General features: G+C 41.3%; 1 protein-coding gene across 1 annotated transcript; it reads left to right on the top strand.

Moving 5' to 3' along the window:
• Window positions 1–1,420: 1,420 nt before the first annotated feature.
• Window positions 1,421–21,093, top strand: LOC128747158 (tyrosine-protein kinase fyna). The gene is made up of 12 exons (XM_053844819.1): window positions 1,421–1,619; window positions 11,256–11,512; window positions 13,047–13,143; window positions 13,891–13,989; window positions 14,189–14,292; window positions 15,114–15,263; window positions 15,336–15,500; window positions 15,565–15,744; window positions 16,298–16,374; window positions 17,399–17,552; window positions 18,088–18,219; window positions 19,671–21,093. Exons 2-12 carry the CDS (start codon window positions 11,266–11,268, stop codon window positions 19,877–19,879), a joined length of 1,614 nt encoding a protein of 537 aa, XP_053700794.1. The 5' UTR covers window positions 1,421–1,619; window positions 11,256–11,265; the 3' UTR covers window positions 19,880–21,093.
• Window positions 21,094–22,512: the final 1,419 nt, after the last annotated feature.

Genomic DNA, 22,512 nt, shown 5'->3' with positions numbered 1-22,512 from the left:
ACTAATAAAACGATGATGACCATAATCATTAACATTTATTATGTGTTCACAAACTAGTCCCAGGGCAGTTTATTTATTCTAGGCTACGGGAATGTTATCTAGCAATGTCATCTAAACATTAATACTATTATGTAGAAAATGTTCTTCAAACTAAACACAAGTGTAATAGCAAATGTTGACGGACAAAACAAAAAAATATATCATATTTTAAACATTAGAGAAAAGATTCACTTGAATGTTTGAAGCACATAGAATATATTGATCACTGAATATTTAAATTGTTACATTAATTGTTACATTTTTTCTATAATACACCCTTGCTATATATTAAAACGTACAAGAAATTATTCGCTTTTCATTCATTTCTTGAAAACCACCGGGTATTTATGGCGATTCAAACGTTATTCTTATCATATACAAAGCAACCAGAGGTCAAACATTCCAAGCTATAATCAGTTTTGAACGTGGTCTTGTTTGATAAATTACGGGTCTGTCACGAAATAATGAGGAGACAGTCCCTTGAATGTGGAGTGTTTTTCTGAGATTCGAAAGACGAGGGTTGGTCTTAACGCACTTTCTAACGCCTGATTGGATCACACTGGTGTCAATCAAAATTCTCGCCTGTGCCGCGCTGCAGTCACAGCTGCAGTGAATCAACCAGAACCGAAACGGAAAAAGAAGCGGTGTCAAAATAAAGGAATGAAGACGCCACTTATTCCCCCGTATGAAAAGGAGTCAATAACATACAGGCCATGGAGATCAAGATTGATTAATCTGTATTGTTGTTGTTGATAATGGTTTAACAAATATAGTAAAAGCAACAGGACAAGTTGTATTTTTTTTCCACTTTACAGGAAGGTCAAATTACAACGGTAAAAAGTGCCATTTTCCTAGTACGCAGTACTTGGCAGACATGCACAGACAAAACCATTCCGCTGTAGTTCCAAGGAAAGATATTTGGGATTTATCTTGGCTGTTTCCTGCTTGGCAACAATAAAGCTGTTCGATGAACGTTATGGAGGGGAAGGATGGTTATTTTTGTAATATGATTTAATCGACTCGCACTCTTATTGTCATTTAACATCCAGACAATCCAAGCAAAATGACTGAAGCGTCAACCACCATCATGTTTGCCATTTAGTTTTAATTTTATTGATTTTCCTGAGTTAAAAAAGCGCCACCTAATTCCCATGGCAACAAAAATATTGGTGCTACCTAAACTCACTCATAAACGGTGAACCAAAAAGAAAATCCAGGTTCTAAACTTTGTTATATCAGGAATTTGAATGAATTATATTGCATGCCGGATATGGCCTACGGGCCTTGAGTTGTACATCCCTAATAAGGACAGTTAACTGAGGATACATGCTTTACTTTGAAACAGTAACCCGGAAGCTACGTTATCTAGCATCACGAGCTCGACGCCGCCTCTGCTGGTCACCATCTGTACGCACGGCGGCGACAGGAGCTCCCGGAGTCGGCAGGGACGGGCATCCCACCGCTATTCTCCACCGGAAAGCCGACCAAAACACAGCCGCAGAGAGGGGGGCGAACATCGGCGACTATCCTCCGCGAATGTTGCTGTCCAAACCCCGATGGATTAGTCTGAATTCCCTGTGGTGAGTGTCTCATTCTCATGTGTTGAATATCAATCGCTGCAGACGCCTTGTCCCCTGTTGTTGCGCCGAAGATGCTCCCGAGAGGAGGCGATCACCGCGAGGGTGGCCGTGTTCCGCAGCAGGCGCGTCCCGACCCGGGCTCCGGTGTATCTTTTGATTCCGCCTCAACGCTGTCGGGCTCGTATTGGAGGCTGGTGTGTTGCTGAGACTGTGGACTGGAGGGTTGCAGCAAGCAGCAAGGATGGATGCGCTGCACAAGCTCTCAGGCCACCAGCGCACAAAAGGGCCCTCAAACACTCTCCTGTTGATGTATTCCGCAAATAATTGCCCAAAGCTGATGGTCAGACATCCAATTAAAGCTGGCCTAATCGGGTTATCTGACGGAGCGGAGGTGCAGCCATCCATCTTGTCGGCAGGGGGCTGATGCTCTGTTGCTGAACTGTTAGATCAAACAGTTACACGCACTCTTCCACCTCACACACTGTCATATCAGACCGTCATGCAGTGTCTGGTGGGGTGAGCAGATTCCACTTGAGGCTCAGTCTGCTCCAGCTTCCAGAACTCACGTTGCTTCTCAGTGTTTTTGGCTTGTAAACACTGATGATTAACTCAAGTATACGCTTCTCCGTGGTGGCTTTTTGAGCTGTTTGTGTAGTAGCATTGACTGACAACTTGAAATACCACATTCGTTGTCACCATCATGTGACCTCCATTCAACACGTTCCGAACTCTTGTAATCTGCGTTCTTGTGTTTGTTACTGTATGTAGCTTCTTAGCTTGACAACTATGATCACGGTTGGCTCTAGTTATACATGAGAAGAAGTAGAAAAACAAACACACATTTGGAGTTTGTATTGATGCAAAGTTGTTGCCGATTGAATTTGAACTCTTGCCCCTGACTGACAGGATATGATAAAGTGATGGGTGTATGCCACTCATCTCATGACTGTTGACTCTATAGAATTTACTTAAAGCCATGCTGCAATGGTCTTGAATTAAAAATGATTTTCAGGGTTGTTTTTGGTGTCCATCTGAATTAAATCTTTAAGTCAGTATGTTGCTAAAATTTGAATTAAACAACAACAGAATGTATCAAAAAGCTTTCATAATATTTTTTAACCAAATATAGTTTTCAAATCAGTGTTCTAAAATACACTTTTTGTGATATATTTGTGTACCTCAGCTAACCGGTTTATTGTCGCTTGCTATCATTAGAAATTTCAAAATATAAAACCATGTTCCACACACTGTTCTTTAACCTTGTTTGAGGTCCTTTGACTAAAAATAGTTGTCCCTGAAATGCCCGCTTCAAAATCAGAATATTGTGTTGTCACTGAGGATTATAATCTTTTCCTGCTTTTTGAATGAAACTATTAAACCACATGTATTATCACATCGACACCTATTACAATCGACCGCTGGTCTGCATTTTCCGTCAACTCCAGCAATATTGAGTTCGGCCGCAATTCTTCCAACCCACATTGCTGTAGATCATCATTATTTCCAAAGGATTTTTACATTAACGGTTGCCCTTGACTGGCAGGACAAATGGAAAAACTGCTTTCAAACCCTCAGAAAGGCATAATGGAAGAAGCAGCAAGAATCTTCCTATGACTTCATAATGATTTACCTCTTTTATTATTTGTTTTCTTTCGATCTTCGATTTTTTGTAATAATTAATGAAGGTGATCTTATGGAAAACTAAATAATATTTATCTATTGGACTTAAACTAAAGGAATGGACTGAATACCTTTAACTCATTAAATATCCTATGACACTTAGATACGTGTAAAGGATATGTAATAATGTTTATAAAAATTCAATGTGCAGAAAAAATAATGGTCAGAAATTTTTTTTCAGAAATTACCCTTAGAAGTATTCATATACAGTATATGGTTGTTTATATGGTCTATCTTTGATCTTAGACCTTTGTAAAAGATGTATTTTTAGAGGAAAAATACATATAATGCTCACGAGTTTTAGGCCTTTAGTTCAAGTGATTCTAAAATGGAACCAAACTTGATTCATTATGATGTGGAAAACAGAGTCAAGAAGCTCTGTCGTGGGTTCACCTCAGAATGCTTTGAAAGAACGACACTGAATCACATTGTCCAGAGGAACTTGTGGCACAGTCAAATGCGGCCATTGTCTTGCTGTTGGTTCACTGAATGAACTGGGTTGTGTGACACGAGCAAATATTAGAACTATTCAGTGAATGGCACCCGTAAGAGAGAGACTGTTGATTCACATCCACTAAACAATCCGGTGGATTCATACGCCACACAACTGATGGAGTTGTTATCATTATGTGCTGCTTTCTCCAAAGAACAGGCACCACTTTAACAAGGTCAGTTGACAATGATGGAGCTGCATGATGTAGCGCGGGGCGATGGAATCATAGGTGGCTTGGAAAGAAGAGCCGAACCGAGCTGGAAAAAAATGAGCATGGAGTCGGGAGCATAAGAGAAGCAGCTGGCAGCTTGTTCCTGTTTAACTTCTGTCGCCAATGCATTTGGAAGGGAGCTTGAAAAAGTAAACTCAATTGACAAAACGTGTCGATTCCCCCATAAGACGGCATTTAAGGACAGGCAAGGGTTCCCCTGAGTGCTAGCTGCAGAGCGCAGTCCCGACGTACCTCCAGCTGCACATTATTTACACAGAGAGGACGTGTTTGTTCATTTTCAGTGTCGTCTTATTATGAAATGAGGTCAAATTGTTTATCATCTTTTAGGTGCTTGAAGCTGAGGGAACAGCAGAGTGCATTTTTTAGACCACAAAATGTTCCTCTCAGCAGAAATTTTATTGGTGTCGCACTCTGCAGCCTCCCCTCGGAGCTTTTGCTTTAACGTCCCTAACATAGGGGACATGCTCTGCTCTCTGATCTACTGTTCTCACCTGTTTTCCATCAGGGAGAGATTCTCAGAAATGAAGATTGTGGATGAATGTTTTTGGGCTTGCAACCTTCTGTTATGTCTTGTCTTCTACGATGCTACTCACTTTATTACCCACTGAATTCTTTCAATAATTCTTCTCTTGTCCAAGTTAGAAAATCGGATAATCCAAATGTAACCAGGAAGAACAACAGAATACCTTGAAACCTTCTACCCCTTTGTGTTTTCTAGTTTGGGAGTGTTTGCTCGATTGAAGCTTTTGTGGACGTCGGCATCTTGTTTTCCTGCTTTAGTGACGTGCTGGATTCAAGTATGCATCATGCTACATCAGCATAGCTAACTAACCAGCAACTTCCTGATAAATCTGCGCTGTGTTTGCAGCTAGAAACCAGCTGGATCAAGAGGACACCCAAATTCGCTGATCATTTCATGATTGTACTTCTTGGTTATGTCACAGGAAGCCATCTTGGATTTGGTACTCTGGATGATGTGGATTTTGCCACTTTCTCACTTGAAAAACTTACATCAGGAGCCGTCACCTGGGGGCATTAAACCTTTCTTTTTTTGAGCTAAACTGGATTGCACCCTAACTCTACCGCTACACTGCTGTGGCAGAAGAGCACTTGAAGATCACAGATTTTACTAGCATATATGTTGAAGTAAGAACGTAAACTACCGACCATAGTTGTTCATGTCCAGCTGTGCGTATGTGTTTCTCAGTCCCAGACTGAGCTGATAATCCATCATTGTGACCCTGACACGTCTGTCTATTTAATTTGATATATTGATTTTGCTGAATCGCTACAGTCCCGGCGCTGTGTCACCATGTGATTAACACAAAATAAGGGGATTTTACTGCACTAAATTCATTTCCTGTTATGCTCTTGGCGCCTTCTCCCGCTCTGTTTCTTTGTGTGCAAACATTGTTTTTCGTTTCTTAGTTTTTTAAGCGTCAGAATCCCACAAGCTCCACATCAACGGTGGGTTTTAGACACCATCTTGACTTGATTTGAAAGAGGAGCAGTTCGAAAATGTATAATTGCGCTGCGTCTGTGTTTTTGGTGTTTGAAAGTCCCTCAGCTGCACAACATGGGACCATGATTCTGCTCCCAGGGGACCGTCCTCATCAGGCCAGACTGGCCTCCTCGGGGGAAAGTTACTCATTTGAGCCTGAAAATAGCACAAGGATTGTGTGCGAATTGGAAGTGGTCATGTGATACTCCACAAAGAAAAGGGTCGACACTGCCGTTGGCTAGAGGTGACGGAGGTTCAGTCACGATGTTGAAGATTCCAATTTGAAATAGGCAGTTAGACCCTTGTTTTTCCTATACTGCCGTCATTTGGATGCCCTTGAGCAAGGTCTAGCTCTGCTGCTTCTGAAGAATGTCACCAGCCCTCCTTTATTTACTTCCAGGAAGCTCCAGCTGGGAGGAGGCCAGGGTATAGAATGAGAACCAGGTGTGAGGAGAGAACGTATCGAATATCTAGTGACACTGAAAAGTGCTTCCCAGACTGCTACATACTGAAACCTCATTGGCCAGTGTTACGATCAACGGTCACCACAACTGCCACCACACCTTTCACCCACTCCATGAGATGTGAAGCTAGGAATTGTTTGGATTTGCTAAGGAGCCCTATGATTTTAGTAGTGTTAGTTAGATGTAACCATATGGCACCTTTTGAACGAATGAAAGTGTGAACTTGATGTTGTTCATGACTAGAATAATGACTAACATACGGACTGAGGAGGATGAGAACATCTGCAAAGAAAGGCAGCACTCATCATATCAGAGTTAGTGGGGTTAACATGACGTCACTTGGTTTCAACCTCATGTGTCGACCGAGATAATGCGAGCCATTTTCATTTAGTTTGTTTATGCTACTCTTAGTGTTTTTTGCTTTATGCTCTTGATCATGTGAAACCGGAACTAGGCTCCGCCATTTTTGTAGTCCTTGTAAAACAGAGAGTTTCATGCAAGGTGACCATTTTGTAAACTCCAGCTCAGTATGGCTTGGTAGATACAGTACAACCATTCAAATTATTGTTGTATTTTATGGAACATTATGCTACTACAGTACATGTGAGACATGTAGTAATTTATTATGTGATTCAATAACTGATAGTGATTTATTCTGATTTATTTATGAGGAAAAATCCTTATCAAACTTCCGCCCTGTTAAGCCATTGTCCTTGTCTCACCTTTAGCCAAGCTTTTATTTCCATTCTATCTTCCTCAGGATTTAGAGAGTGCAGTATCTGCCCCTGCGGTGCATCTGGAGGGACCGTTTCGGAATTTGCATAAAGCGCTTTCCCTTTCAACTGTATGTAAATGAGGTCATTTCGGCTCACAGAACTCCCACGATAGGGAGCGAATGTGAATCAAGATCTGAAGTTCAAAAGAAGCAGCGCATGGAGAAGTTGAGATTATGACCCGGTGCGACCCGACATCACCGTCGCAGCTACGTATTGCAGCAGTCAGCAGATCTGGTGTTTCTCTCCTGCTGCTCGTACAATTCTCTGCTACGGTTTAAATGGCGCTGGTGAAATAAACTGTGTTGACAGGTAGCAAGTCCTGATAGCTCAGATCTCAACTCCTCACACTGATGATAACAGCAGGGTGAATGAAGTCTTTATTAAAGAGGTTTGAATTGTCTTGCTGCTGTCGAGTGTTTGAAGCATTTCTCTTTAAAGAAAAATGGCCTCTTCACGAAAGTGCACATGTATTTACTACGGGCACATTTTTCTGCCAGAAAGCAGAGAAACTCTGTAAATAAAGGACAGGAGATGGCCTAGATTCTTGCTACGGATCCATTAAAGCCCTGGTAGTCCCTGGTCTTTTACTTGAAGATGAGGAAGATTTTCATAATCCCCACAGGCGGCACAGCGACACAAGACCTCTTATCATTTAATCTGATCCCTGCAGGAGAACGTGACGCTTCCTCAATCTGTGCAAAGAAACATGCAATCAGCTTTTCTCGGACTGCTGAGGTGATATCCTTCCATCCATCCATCTTATAAACCACATGTCTTTCCAAGTCTATACTGGGTCCCCTGGCCATACTTGATACCCACAACAAGGAAAGTGGTCAAGTAAAGAGCAAACATGTGAGACATGGGTTGGACACTCCAGATAGACTTTGACTGTTGTTGAACAGCTCCTGCTTGGTCATCAGACGGTGCGACACTGTTGAAGTTACGGCACAGCGCCTGAGTGGTGGAAGTAGTTGCTAGATTTCTGGTTTCTCTCGTGGTGTCAAGATCCATGGCTTGCTTTTGATTTTCAAATTGCGGCTTTTGCTATTCGAAAACCTCATTACATTGTGAATCTTGTTATCTGGTAATATGTAGTCTACTTTTTACTTTAGTTGTTTATGAAATGTTGATGGCCGCCATCACTCCCCTTGAACAACATAATCCCTGCACTCCACTCACTTGTTTCTCATTGCCAATGTTGCGTTAGAACTGTAAGGATCCCTTAGGTAAAATTTAAAAATCAATCTTGTGTGCCTTAAACTTTCAGTCTTGTGAGCAGAACCCAAAACAGAGGCCAATATGGTTGGCAGTTGTTTACATCACATTTTATTTCTTTATTAATTTTATGATGATAACCAGAAATGGATAGAGAATCCCACTATGTTAGATTTTTTTGATGATTCATTTTTGTTGTGTACTATTTTGCAGTCAACATTGCTGCGTTATTTAGGTTTAATTGTCCATCTGTTTTGTGCGTTGGATTTTATTTGAACACACCAAGGACAAACACAGTCGTAGGTAATGGAAATAAAGACCAGATTTAAATCACTGAACTCAGAAAAAGTAATCATTTGCCTTGCCACCGACAAAAGCAGTAATGAAATATGAATAATTTAAAAGCCCACAGCACACTTATTGACTCATTCTTTTAGTTTGAAATGTGTTTTTCTCATGCTGTTGTTTTGTAGACCAACATAATTACGTCTTGTTTTCCTATTTGTTCCTCATTTTCTGAATCTCTGCTGCCTCTTCTGCCTTCCCAGGGCAACTTGTTTTGCTCACCAACGTTATCCTCATGTAACACGTTTGAAACCTCCCCTAACAAAAATCCATCATACCCTATAGCTTTTCTGTGACAAAAAAAAACATTATTCTAACTTGACCTGATAGTATTAATGCTTCGATGTAACGATGTAATATCTTCATTATTCTGCATTTGCTCTGTGGCAACTTTATGTGCCCAGAATGACAACTTCTTTTTCTCAATTGTAAGGTTTCGGAGAGTGATTCTAAAGGAAGGAATCCAGTTGCATAGCGGTGAGCCTTGGGTGTCATTCAGCACATGTCTCTGTTTAAAGCTGGTTTGAAGATCAGCCAAATGAATGAACATTTAACATGCCGTTCTTCAAAACATTCATTCTCATGTTGCCTTGAAGAGTGGTCACGTTTTCATTTCTCTGACTGCACCAAGTGTCTGCTCTACTGCCACTTTCTATGGAAATACTAATATATATATATATATATATATATATATATATATATATATATATATATATATATATATATATATATATATATACATATATGTGAATTAATTCCGCTGGTTGAATCAAAATTAATTGCGTTTAAATAAGTGAATATGTCCATTGAATTGCCATGTTTGACACGTATATGAAGCAGAAGGTCCCCACTCACACGTCACAGTCGCACAACTTTGTGTACTTTGTGTTCCCTTAAAAGCATCAGCTCTTGTTTACGTTTTCAAAATGCCATGAAAAATCCCTTTAAAATGGGGTGATGTTATTAAAAGTAAATCAGACTTACTAGTCCTGGTTATGCATGACTTGTCTTTAATCCTCTTTGTGATTTTTCCCAGTAAGCGTTTGAAGGTCCCCACATGTATATGGAGTTTGCTAGATTCCATCTCTGCTTAGGATTAGAATCTACGCTGGTTTCCGTCAGTTCAGACTGCAGCCTTCAAACAAAGGGATTTTGACATCATTATTTCAGGGGTGCGTCCCTGTTAAGAAGACGAGGGAGGGGTGCCTCCTATAGCACTGGCTGTCGGCTCTGAAATGCTACCAATTTTAGAGGTGCATCATCGATGCGACTAAAATCAAGTGTTCATAGGAGGTTGATCTCTGCTGTCTGAAGCGTGTGTGCAATGACTGCGCATGGAGGAACCGATTAGAGGAACTGAAAAGTCGAACATTCAAAACTGGTTGAAATTTGGAACCGGTTATCTCTGCCTATTCTGGAAATCAGTTAAGAGTTTCCACGAAATCCGCGTCATCGTGGAGAGCATTACAGAGTGACTGGAAATTCAGTTTCAGAAAGGTGATGATAGGAAGTGCGAAATGAGTCACGGCTTTGGGGACGGAAGTTTCAGTATCTTAACAGGTCTTAACAGAACTGGTAATAGGAGGGTTGCCGGGGACGTATAAGGCTAAGCTTCATGTGTGTCCCTTGCTGGGGGTCTGGTGATCCAGAAGACTCTAGGAGTAGAGCTGCAGATTCCCCTTCTAAGAATACAATTCAGGTCAGGGTTTTAGACCCTTAAGTGTGATTTTGCTTCAGTTATGGTGTTATGTACTGTGACTTGACATATCAGCACCGGAGGAGGATTCCCCCTTTTAAGAAGGGATGTACACTTGCTCTGCCATTCTCCTAACCGCCCCCAGCAGAGACACCACCAACACTAAGTAAAAAATCTGGGGAGAACCCTGCATCTGATCGGCAGGAAATCCCCAATACAATATCTAGTAATAGACTGATGGGGTGTCCTCATTTTCTGAGCCATTAGGTGACACTCTGTTCTCCAATCCTTGCCTTTGAAAATGAGGGCACTGTTTCATGAACCCCATCACCAACACCCGCAGTTGAAATGGAATTTGTGTCTCACATTTCAAGTTTAAGGGTCATAATCTTTCAGTATTCATTGAAAAGATAACTCAGCGTTGATGGTTTAGAGGTGGCTTGGAATGAGGAAAGCAGATGGAGTAAAGGGAGGAGGATAGAGGATAAGAAGTGAGTGATGACAACACTCACCTCTACCTTTCTTCCTGAACTTGTTATACTATGATGCTGTTACATGTAAGTACAAAAGCGTAAAGGTTGTTCTCTCTCATCCTTGTTTATGAACGATTGCTGCGACTTCCTGCAGCACAAGTTATGTTCTCCACATGAGCAAAAGCAGGGTAAATGTGCGCTTGTTTAACTGGCTCTTTAAAGACGACAAGTCTGTTTTTAATTGGCTTCGCTCATTACAGAAACTGGTTTAGCCTCGCTTTAGTGAGGCCAAATGCTTCTTCAACCTCCCTCTTGAGACGCAGCGTGGAGCCAGGCAGCGGTCTGCTCCTCTAGACGGGATCGAGCCCGCTCGTAAAGAAAACAAAAATAAATCGTATGCCAACGTTTGAATGCCGCGGTCTGCTGTGATTTCCTTTCATGCGTGCGGTTACAGATCGAGAGGAAAAAAACAGATTTTGTTAAGCTGCTGTTGCTGTAAGCGACATCTGAAATGATACTGTACATCCATCCTAATTATTTTCTTCCGTTCACATTATTCTCTTCTTTAGAATTAGCAGCAGCAATTAAATTATTGAGTCTAATTTCCGTGTAATAGAAAGATTGGACTGAAGCTTTGTCATAACTCTCTGAGGATGCTGTGGAATAATGGAACGTCGAAGTATAATTTCCCCCAGTGGGGTGGGATTTGGAGCTATTATTTCGGCGACACACTAATTCCATATTTTCCTTCCGTTCTGCAGAGATCAGAGAATGGGCTGTGTCCAATGTAAGGATAAAGAAGCAGCGAAACTCACAGACGACCGGGAAACCAGCCTATCGCACAACTCGGGGTACCGCTATGGGTCTGACCCCACCCCGCAGCACTACCCCAGCTTCGGGGTCGCCTCCATCCCCAATTACAACAACTTTCATGGCGGGCCAGCGCAGGGTGTGACGGTGTTCGGAGGCGTCCACACATCCTCGCAATCTGGGACTCTGCGATCACGAGGAGGAACAGGTGAACTGCCTTTATCGAGTGTCTTCATAAAGAGAATTAGAACACTGCTGGAGTGGGAGACATCTGTCCCACTTTTCACCCTGTTTCTAATTCCAATTCAACTCCATCAAGTCTAAGAACTGTCATCTTTGCAACTCCATTCCCTCCTGATACTATTTCCAAATTAAATATAGTACTCTTTTTTCCACCACTGCTGTTATTGTGCAGCTCTGACACACTAGTATCTCTGCGGAAGATAAATGTCCACTGGCTGCAAGTTAATGGAAAACAGTCTGACCTAAATTATTGCTGGTGCACTCCGAGACACAGCTGACGAAAAGGGGAAGTAGATGGTGCACTAAAATTGTGAGAAACTGCCATAAAAGTTTTGAAACGTTCTTAATATTTGAAACAAGCAGCATGTAAATCAAGTGCGTGGTGTTTTTCAGTCATGTTGTCTGGGAACAACTCTCTGGAAAAGTGTCACATTCTTCTGTTCTTTATGGTTTTAGACATGGTTAGCGTTTGTTCAAATATCAGAATATCTTTAAACCACATTATTATTGGATATTTTTGGGGGAAAGTCTAGCAATACGCACCACAATGTTGTATGTTTGCCACCACAGTTGAGCCAAGGTAGCCCCTATGCTAGGATTTGATGTCACCGCATGCGTTTTTGTGGCTGGAGAAGTAGCATCAGAGTTTTGGGACCGTCCTTAGATGAGGTGGCAAGTGAGAGAGGAGATATTGGATGGTAAAATGCTTCTATAAAACAACAGCAAAAAATACTTTATTCGTTGTCTGCTCCAGATTCATTATATTTCTTTATGACCTTATTTTTTTCTATTTGTCATCATTATTGTATCGTAAGCAATCTATCATGTATCTATTTCAAGAACAGTTGCTAATATAGAAAATTGATCCTAGACCCACCTTGTCTCATTCATGAAAATGTACATACATAACTTGTGCTGCTTCTGTCCTATGTCACCCTCATATTTACACGTTTTTTGCTTTTCTTTTGGTCTGTATAAGACGCAGAAAATAAGCCAAAGTGAAACTTCCCCACCCAATTGTATATACTTAACAAATTCAGTTAAATTTAGCTTTTGTTTACTCCTGTATTCCATGCAAGATCTGGGATTTATAACCAATACCAGCTTGCCATCAAAACAAAAAAAACTGTATGTTTTAATGCAAGTTATTCATTCTCACTTCTCACTGAAGAGATAGTTGCTTTAAACTAGTTCACTCTGAGTGAAGCAGGCACCTCTATTAAAAGACGATGAAAGAGAATGAAAAGCAGCTAATGGAGCGGCACATGTGTGCAGCACATGCACACATCCAACATTAAAGCCACCACAGTCACCCATAATGCATCCAGTCCAACACTGTGGCAGATCCAAGCCCGACACTCAACAGACTGAAGCCAGACACCCCTCTCATCAGCCTCATCCACGAAGGTCCTGCAACAGTGTGGATGTTATATATGATGACACACACACATACCTCATCGCCGATCTACCCCATTAATCCCCCCTCTGTGGTCCTGCAGGGGTGACTCTGTTTGTGGCTCTCTATGACTACGAGGCCCGGACCGAGGATGACCTCAGCTTCAGAAAAGGGGAGAGGTTCCAGATTCTCAACAGCACGTAAGTCTCCAAACATCTGCATGACAGCATGGGAGGGCGGCGGTTTTGTTTCGCTGAAGAATCTGGGCTACATTTTTTTAATGGAACTGGTTTAAAACTTCACAATAAGGCGCGAGTGCAACAAATCAAATGATACATGTGTTTTGAAAGACGTGTAAAAAGCAGATTTTGTCTGATCCAATTGTCGCCGGGTTGAAAGTGTCTTTGTTGGCCTCACAGATTGGTGCGTTTCCAAGCAGATTTCCTGCTTGTCTCAGTTACTCTTGAAAGTGTGTCCTAAATTTTAGTATAGACAACCATTGTGTGACTCAAACACATCAGACAAAAAGTTGCTTTGTTACTGTGTCATTTTAGGGAACCATACCATGGTTTAACATGCATCATCCATGCAGTTGTGATCGACTCAGGTTTTTGAAGCTGTGTTGACACGAACCAGAGGTACCTGCTACTGGAGCCACAAAGGTTACTAAAAAATATATAGCTTAAATTGAACATCTGACACAAGTTTATTCGACTTCTATCTATGTGTGATCTTCCAGTCAGTATATTGGTCCGTAAATAGCTCTTCTTACTCTCCACCTAAAACGCCTCAGCGGGCTAGATTTGGCCCCCATGCCATGAGTTTGACACCAGCAGTCTAAGGATTTTAAATAGGAGCAGTAATAGAAGCTGCCCATTTTTGACAACTATGTGCTCACCATTTTGTTGGTTGCCTAAACTAACGCTCTGCCCGACCTCTCTCCTCAGGGAGGGCGACTGGTGGGAAGCCCGCTCCCTCACGACAGGTGGGACTGGTTACATTCCCAGCAATTACGTGGCTCCAGTGGACTCCATCCAAGCGGAAGAGTAAGTACAACTTTTAGCATGCGAAGACACATGGCTGCTCCCAGAGGACGCGCGGCTTTATCGTCAGAGAGAGCATCATGAATATTTGAGGATCCATCCCACTGTTAAATATAGCAGCAGCAGCATGTTTAGGAAGTCTATATCTGTGGGGGGAAAAGTAGGTGCGATAATAGTGTTTGTTTGTTTTCTTTCTTTCCAGCTGGTATTTTGGCAAATTAGGCCGCAAGGATGCAGAGAGACAGCTTCTGTCCAATGGCAACGCCAGAGGCACTTTCCTCATCCGTGAAAGTGAAACAACCAAAGGTAGCGTGCTTGACCAAAAATTGTGAACCAAAGTTTGACTATGGTTTATTTTTGTTACGCTATGGCTGTACGTTTTAAAGACACAATCAAGGGTGGCGAGAAAAATGATATTATTTTTAGCACACAAATGTATTATATATATATAATTCTCCTGAGAGTAGTGATTTTAAATGAAAGCGTGTCCTCTATATGGATGACCAGCAGCTGCATGCACACATTATTAATGAGTGTGTCTTTATCTGGGTCGCCAGACATAGTTGGGAAGAAACCACAGTCTGGTGTAATCAGTTTTTATGGTTTCTTCCCATCATTAAAATATTTTATTTTAGACATTTTAAGTTGGAGTAGTCAAAAAGCTTCACATTAGTACTGATACTTTGTTTAAGTGATGACAGCAGGTGGGAGTAGCATAGCAGTGCTACACACGCAGGAGATTCGGAAAACACAAAACCTTACTAACTTCAGATGTGACCACAAAAGAGAATCACTTCAAAGTTAAAGTTAAGAGTCCTGAAGTCCAGTTTGTCACAGTATGCTGTGTTTTATAAAAGCTTTTTTTTGCTATTTTTGAACGTAGCTGTGGTGAGAAGCCATACACGCAAATGAAGAAACCTTCACTTTCCTTCCAACATCAGAACACCACCCAACTCAAGTCACTTCTAAGTCAGACTGACCCTGAAGTCCATTGAAGTCCGTACTTTTTGAGCTGTGGTCCCGGCAAATAAACAAACCAAGAACATGATTATGTCTTAATGAAAAGTGACTGATCCGCAGTGATTCCGTCCTACACTGACTGATCACACAAATTCTTGGTGCTCCAGGCGCCTACTCCCTCTCCATCCAGGACTGGGATGACATCAAGGGAGACCATGTCAAACACTACAAGATTCGTAAGCTCGACAGCGGCGGTTACTATATCACCACCAGGGCTCAGTTTGAGACTCTGCAGCAGCTGGTGCAGCACTACTCTGGTCAGTCTCCAACTCTCCAGTGGAAAGTCTTTCGTTTGACTTAATGTTTTGTTCTGTGTTTGTTACGCTCAGCGAGGGCAGCGGGGCTCTGCTGCCGCCTGATCGTACCATGTCACAAGGGCATGCCTCGCCTGACCGACCTGTCCGTGAAAACCAAAGACGTGTGGGAGATTCCACGCGAGTCGCTGCAGCTCATCAAACGTCTGGGGAACGGCCAGTTTGGAGAAGTCTGGATGGGTGCGCATCTTAGTGAGTTTTTCCCTACTCTCCATCTATAACTAAGTCATCCCTCTCTCCTCAGGTACGTGGAACGGCACCACCAAAGTGGCAGTCAAGACTCTGAAGCCCGGGACCATGTCGCCAGAGTCCTTCCTGGAGGAGGCTCAGATCATGAAAAAGCTCCGACACGACAAGCTGGTCCAACTGTACGCGGTGGTTTCTGAAGAGCCCATCTATATCGTCACAGAGTACATGAGCAAAGGTAGTGCATTTAAAGTGGACGTCTAAAATATATATACCATGAATATTAAACACGGACAGCTGCGCTCACACCCACTCGGTTTGTCCATAATTGATGCATCTGTGTGGACGGTACAACATGTTCCACTTTAAAGCAGCGATCTCTGAATACTGAAGACAGAAAGAAAAAGTCACAAAAGCAATGCACCTTTACTAGAAGAAACGCCAGGGTTGTGAATCTCATATAAAACTGCATAGCGCATTCCGCTGCAATGACCTTTTTATTATTCATGTTTGCTCTAATAAACCCAACACCATTTTCTCTGAATCTCAACAAATGTGCTTAAGAAAATACACAGACATAGACACTGTGATCCATGTACTTCCATTCAGCTTGTTTTAGATATCATGAAAGCAGAAATAGAAAGTATTTTACTGTCATTTTAGTAGCAGAGAGAACATTCCAAAATTATTTCCTGATACGCTGATTTGGGAAAATGTGTTTCGCATCAATATACCTGCACACCTGCTGCATCATGATGCCATAATCAGAGGTTTTATTTTTGTCTTTTCAGGGAGTTTGCTGGACTTCCTCAAGGACGGAGAAGGACGAGGCCTCAAGCTGCCTAATTTAGTCGACATGGCTGCTCAGGTACGATTCTAAACTAGTCACAAGAGCAAGGTATTTTAAAATATTTCTCGTTCGTAGCACCTAAAAGTAGTTCAGAAAACCCGTTTTGCATTTTCGAACTACCACTTGTGTCTAACAAATGTGTACAATAAAAATTACTGACTGAAATTCAGTGAAATAATTGCTGTCATTCTTTTACCGATATTAAGTTGTGCTTTAAATTAAGGAACATAGAGTAGCGGAAAAAGAGTTTTCAGACACCTTTAAATCTTCTTAATTATTGTGAAATCTTGGATATATGCTTTTGGGGATTCAAAGGGAGCAGCTACATTAAACATACACAAAGAAATTAAAATGATATATTTTTGTTCATGGTTTAGAAGGAGAAACTGTTACAAAATTAATTCTTGACAGTTTTAGTATGTCAACATTGTCAGTATCAAAGTCAATAAATCACTGAGAATGTGCTCAAAACTGAACAGATAATAAATGAATCATCAGATCATCAAATTAATATTTAGTAGTCCTGCCATTAGCAGTAGAATGCAGTATTACCGTAAAGTAGGTGCGTGTTTATCTGTGTAATAGCAGCATATTAGCCAGTTATTATGCATCATAAAGTCGTATAAAGCATCTAGCTGTGTGAGTATATTTTACCCTGAAAGTGTTGCTAAAAGTTCACTCATAACTACAATATAATTACAGATTATTGACAGTTAATAAGCAAGCTTTTAGTTCTTAAAAGCAATCTATACTGTAACCCACGTTAATAAATATACTGTTACAACTACAATATACGTTTTCCGATGAACAGTCAAAGAGGGAGAGAACTGTAGTGCTTGTGTGAGCACTGGGAGAACACGGTTCACTGGAAACAAATGTTACCTCAAACCTGATTCATACCTGCTGCACAATTTTAGTTATTGATGCATGAATTAGATAGGTATCTTTTCTATATCTTTGTCATCTTTTTTATTTTGCATTTCTTCATGTTTCAGCTGAGCTTAGTCAAATGTGATGCTGTAAATGTGGCTCTTCCTCTCAGGTGGCAGCAGGAATGGCGTACATCGAAAGGATGAACTACATCCACAGAGACCTCCGCTCTGCCAACATCCTGGTTGGCGACAGTCTGGTGTGTAAAATTGCAGACTTCGGTCTGGCACGGCTCATCGAGGACAACGAGTACACGGCCAGACAAGGTGCGGTTATGAAGAACTGTGTGGCCGATAATGATTTGCGGGGGGACACATACCCTCAGAGTGACTTTGTCCTTTATAAATCCTCACCACAAAACAGTGTGGTTACATGCTGTGAGTGGCCGGCGCTGCGGTTTTTAGCTGGATTTAAAAAAAGCAGGTTGCACATCTGTGCTGTGCAGATGTAAATCCAGCTGTCACTACCAATCTTGTTGGAGGGTTGAAGAATTAGCAGCTGTAGCCTGAATCGCCGGCATCGTTCCGTGTTGGCGGTGTGCCGTTTTTCAACCCACCACAACTCTGTCAGCAGGAGCTCTAATCATTCGTTGGCAGTTTAAATGTTTACTTGTCCAAATGGACCAAAAGTAAACCAAGAGGGAGAGGAATATAATGAAGTTGTCCCTGAGTGGAATGTGCCCGTGTCTCTGTGCCTTTCACTAATGGAGTCAGGAAAAAACATGGCGGTGACCTACTTGTTCTTCTCAGTCACGTTTGTTGCTCTGCAGTCGTACTGAGGGAGTGTGTCTCACCTTCACAGGTGCAAAATTCCCCATCAAGTGGACGGCACCGGAAGCGGCACTTTACGGGAAGTTCACCATCAAGTCGGATGTGTGGTCGTTTGGTATCCTGTTGACTGAGCTGGTGACCAAAGGGAGAGTTCCCTACCCAGGTGAGGACTTGTCAGTCGAATCTGTGAAAAGTATTAACTTCACCATTAATAACCTCTTGACAGTGATCATGCTGATGTCATTTTAAAAAGTCTCGATCTTTACAAAGTTATGTAAAGAAAATATTAAGTATTTTTGTAACATTTTGTGTGTGAAGTAAATAATAATAGAAAAAACAACTTTGGATACTAGGATGCCACTGCATCATTAGAAAACCATACTACATTAATACAGGATTATTGCATCAATATTTCTTTGTTTGTTTTAGTTCTCATTTTTCATTTTATGCCAATAGTGTCAAAACAACGTTTACCTCCTTTGCCTCTTTATCACATCCTTCATAGGTTGTTTTCCCCTTCTTCTTTTCACTGTCTCAACCATCCCTAACTTCATCTTTGCTACACGAGCTGTCCCTTATCATGCACCTAGCTGTAGAAATGCTGCTAGTTTGGCTATGATAGTTCATAATACCGCGTCAGATTCTTCCTATTAAAGTATTCATTTGATAATTAATTCACTGCTTTTTGATAATTTATTTTGCTAGCTGTGTTATTAGCTACTGTTGTTATCAGCGCCGCTAATGGTGACGTCATCACAGGAAGTGACGTCAGCGCAACTCTATTTAGCTTGTAGCTATGATTAGCTTGCAGTCTTCAGTAACCTCATGAGTGTAGCTGAGTAGATTCTTTGTCTTTTCCATCGGAATTTGTGGTCTGTTTGCTGCATTTGTGATCTCTAGTATCTGCCTTAGCTTGTTATAGTGAGCGTCCTTGAGCCATTTCTAGGTTTTAAATGTACTAGATACTGACTTTTGAGGAGAAGCGTGTTGAAACAGGCACTTATAACGATATAATGAACTTGTATTTACTTTTTTATTTTTGTAGTGGTCTGAATTGGTCAACTCTTGGTGACTTGAAGAGCTCGCCTTTCCAATGTTTTGGTCCAATGTTTCGTTGTCTAATTCTTTTATTTTTAACCTCTTGGAATTTAAGTGATATTATTCCATAGGAACACTGTAAAATGGTGTGGCTACAAAAGTGTGGTTACTTTTCTCAGTTAAGCTGAAGCGTAGCACTTTCCTCAGTCATTCAAATAATCAATACAACAGTAGATTTAGAAGCTTTTATGTCACCATTTTGTCTTGTTTCCACTACAGCAACATTTGTCATTCAACCATGTGACGCCCTTTGAAAAGCCCTGTGGGCGATGCTGCTTTTGTCACACCCCTTTCTGGACTGTGTAGGCTGTGGGAACATAGAGGTGCAGCCACAGGACTGACACATGATAGTTGTGTGAGGATCTTCCTTTTAGGCTGTGTGCTTACATGATGTATCGGAGGTTGCCCCTGTTGAGGGCATTCAGATAAGTTACAACCCAGATCCAGAGCTCCTGTTTTCGCCAAGAATAAACCCTGTTTTGGTGAATGATTTGGATCATGTTTGTGTCCGTGCAGGCATGAACAACCGTGAGGTCCTGGAGCAGGTGGAGCGGGGCTACAGGATGCCGTGTCCTCAGGACTGTCCCACGTCCCTTCACGAGCTGATGGTGCAGTGTTGGAAGAAAGACCCCGAGGAGAGGCCCACCTTCGAGTACCTGCAGGCCTTTTTGGAGGACTACTTTACTGCCACTGAGCCTCAGTACCAGCCAGGGGACAACCTCTGAGTGCCACTGCTCCCATCTCATGCCATAGCGCTGGTGTCCACTTGAGGGAGCCAGGCGTCATTTCTCCACTCTTCATCGACTGACTATTGACTTCCAGGAGTTTGATGCAGACTATCAAAGCCGAGGGCCAGATGTGGAACACGACTGCCATGGATGAAGGATGTGCATCATGTATGTAGTGTAAATAAAATGGGCTCGTTTCTTTTTATGTTACTTTTGATATTTTAAACTGTGTGATTGTTTAAAAAAAAGAGTTATTTCTGAGTGGCAAAGTGTATAAACTGTGTGGGACTCACAGTTGGCAACAAATAATACTCGTCGGAACGATCATAAGTAGACTGACACTTGGCTGTCTGGAGGTCCACTGACTTTTAAATAAATAACAATACTACTCCTCTTCTCAAGGAACTTAGATGTACTTTAACACCCGTTCTTGCCTTTTCATGTTTAATAATAATGTAAGGGAATGCCTTCATGCTTTCTACAATATTGACTAAATGCCTAATGCATCATGAACTTTCCATTTGCGCTCTAAAGAAGCGCATCCATCTGTGCTTCAGCCAATGATTTTAAGATCTGCTCGTACGTCACTTTCTGTTCATGTCCTCGTCACCTATTGGCTGTAATGATCCGGCTGCCTGCCTCTTGTTTCTGTGAGAGGTTGTGTACGTCTGCTTCCTCTCCCACACAATGCGTTTGTCCCTCGATGGTCTATGAAATGATGTAGTTCATTTTCGACACCAAACATTTTTCGGCCCAATATTCCAGCCAGTGTTGTATGTTCAAGACTGCATCTCTGTGTGTGGCTCCTCCAGGAATGCCTGCAGCTCCTGTTGCTGAATATGCATCTTTGTTTTGGTGAAAAGCTGCATCTCCTCACAATATTCCACTCCTGTATGTATTTATGTTGCTTCAATGAGTTGGAAGTGGAAAGACGTCCACTTTGTTTACTTCCATTCAGTAGATGTAGGAAGAGTTTTTGTCTCTGTATTATATTTTCTCTGTCTGTTACTTGTACACAACTGATTTTCAAATAAACAATCTTGCCATCATCAAAAACAGATTCGCCTCCCACCCACAGGTCATGTGGTCATCCGTCACCAAAGTTGCTAGAAAAAAATAAAATGATATCAAGAAGAATAAATGTATAACATGAATTAACAACAGGAATAAATGTTGATGGTATTATAAACGTCTGGATTTTTTAAAAATGCTGTCAGTAATGAGACTACCAACTGCTGTACACAGTGGCTCACACGTCTTTGACTGTTGACAAATGGACATTCATAAACAAATATAGATTAATCTACTGATAATAATAAAAGCTGTCATGTGCTGGTCTATTATGATGACATCACAAAATAATTGGACATTCAATCAAACAGGTAAAATACATGGCACTTTAACAATGAAAATATTATTTAAAAAATTCTTAAAAAACTCCATTCTTTCAAACATATTAAGTTTCTCAGTACACAAGTTTCTTTTTTTTTAACTTTTTTTTTTACATTTTTAAATGTAACAGTCATATACGTTGTTTACGTTGTATTTTATACGTGGTTTAATGTCATATATGTCACCGCAAGGGCCGTCAAATAATAACATTTCAATCCTCTGTATGTAATGCATATGGCAGAAATGACAATAAAAGCTACCTTGACCTTGACACTTTTCACCATAGATAATATTCAAAACTAAAATTCATCATCCAAAAAGCCTCACTATTTTAAAAAGTGTCAAAGAAAACTTATTATTTATTATATATTGTTTAAATTCTAATCTCAACAACAACACCAGCTACAAATAGTCATTGTAACTAACTACTGTATTTCGTGATTTATATATTGTTTTATTAATGGTAGTGATTTTTACAAGATACTTCAGGAAAATGTGGGTGAAAAAAAGTGTCTGTGTAATTAAACAACAGAATAGAACACGAGTAGAAACAAAAATAAAGTGTTTTAGAATTGATAACCAGCAGACACCATTAGCTAAAACCATAAAGTTGACGTTGACGAACACATTTCCCCTCAGGCTCTGCTCCACTCTGCCTCTATGCAAATCAGACACCTCTGAAACGTCTAGACAGAAAGCGGCAGAGATGTTATGAGCAATTCCCAAGTGAAATTTAAAAAAAAAGTCCCTTTCCTTTCACTGTCTCAGAAGACGTGAGAAGCAGGCCACATGTGATCCACTTCTGAGGAGTTTTCTGGCTGAGCTGGCTCCACAACACAAACACTGCAGCTCCTATTGGACGCAGGAGGGCGTGAAGAATTTGCATATAGCAGACTGAAGCTCACAAGCCTCTGCACCCACAGGAGTGTGAAGAATTCAGCGAGGAACAGGTAGGACATCGTCTCGAGCTCGCCGTGTCATCACAGTAAGAATTCAGAAATTAAAGAACATTTTTGATCATCTATTTTCTTTCAGCGTCTTTGTCCGACATGTTTGTGGACTAATGTGTTTGCGACTAAACTTGAAATAAGGTGGAGTCATAAAAGAGGCAGAGACGGAGGCAGCCGACGAAGGAATGATTCTGTCCACAATGAGTATTCAGCACAATCCTCCAGACGGGTGCTCAAGCTCCAGTGTGATCTCCAGTAGGACGGATCCAAAAGTAGCTCACAGGTGAC

The sequence above is a fragment of the Synchiropus splendidus genome, chromosome 16, assembly GCF_027744825.2.
Source record: "Synchiropus splendidus isolate RoL2022-P1 chromosome 16, RoL_Sspl_1.0, whole genome shotgun sequence".
NCBI lineage: Eukaryota > Metazoa > Chordata > Actinopteri > Syngnathiformes > Callionymidae > Synchiropus > Synchiropus splendidus.
This window is presented reverse-complemented; position numbering and strand designations above follow the sequence as displayed.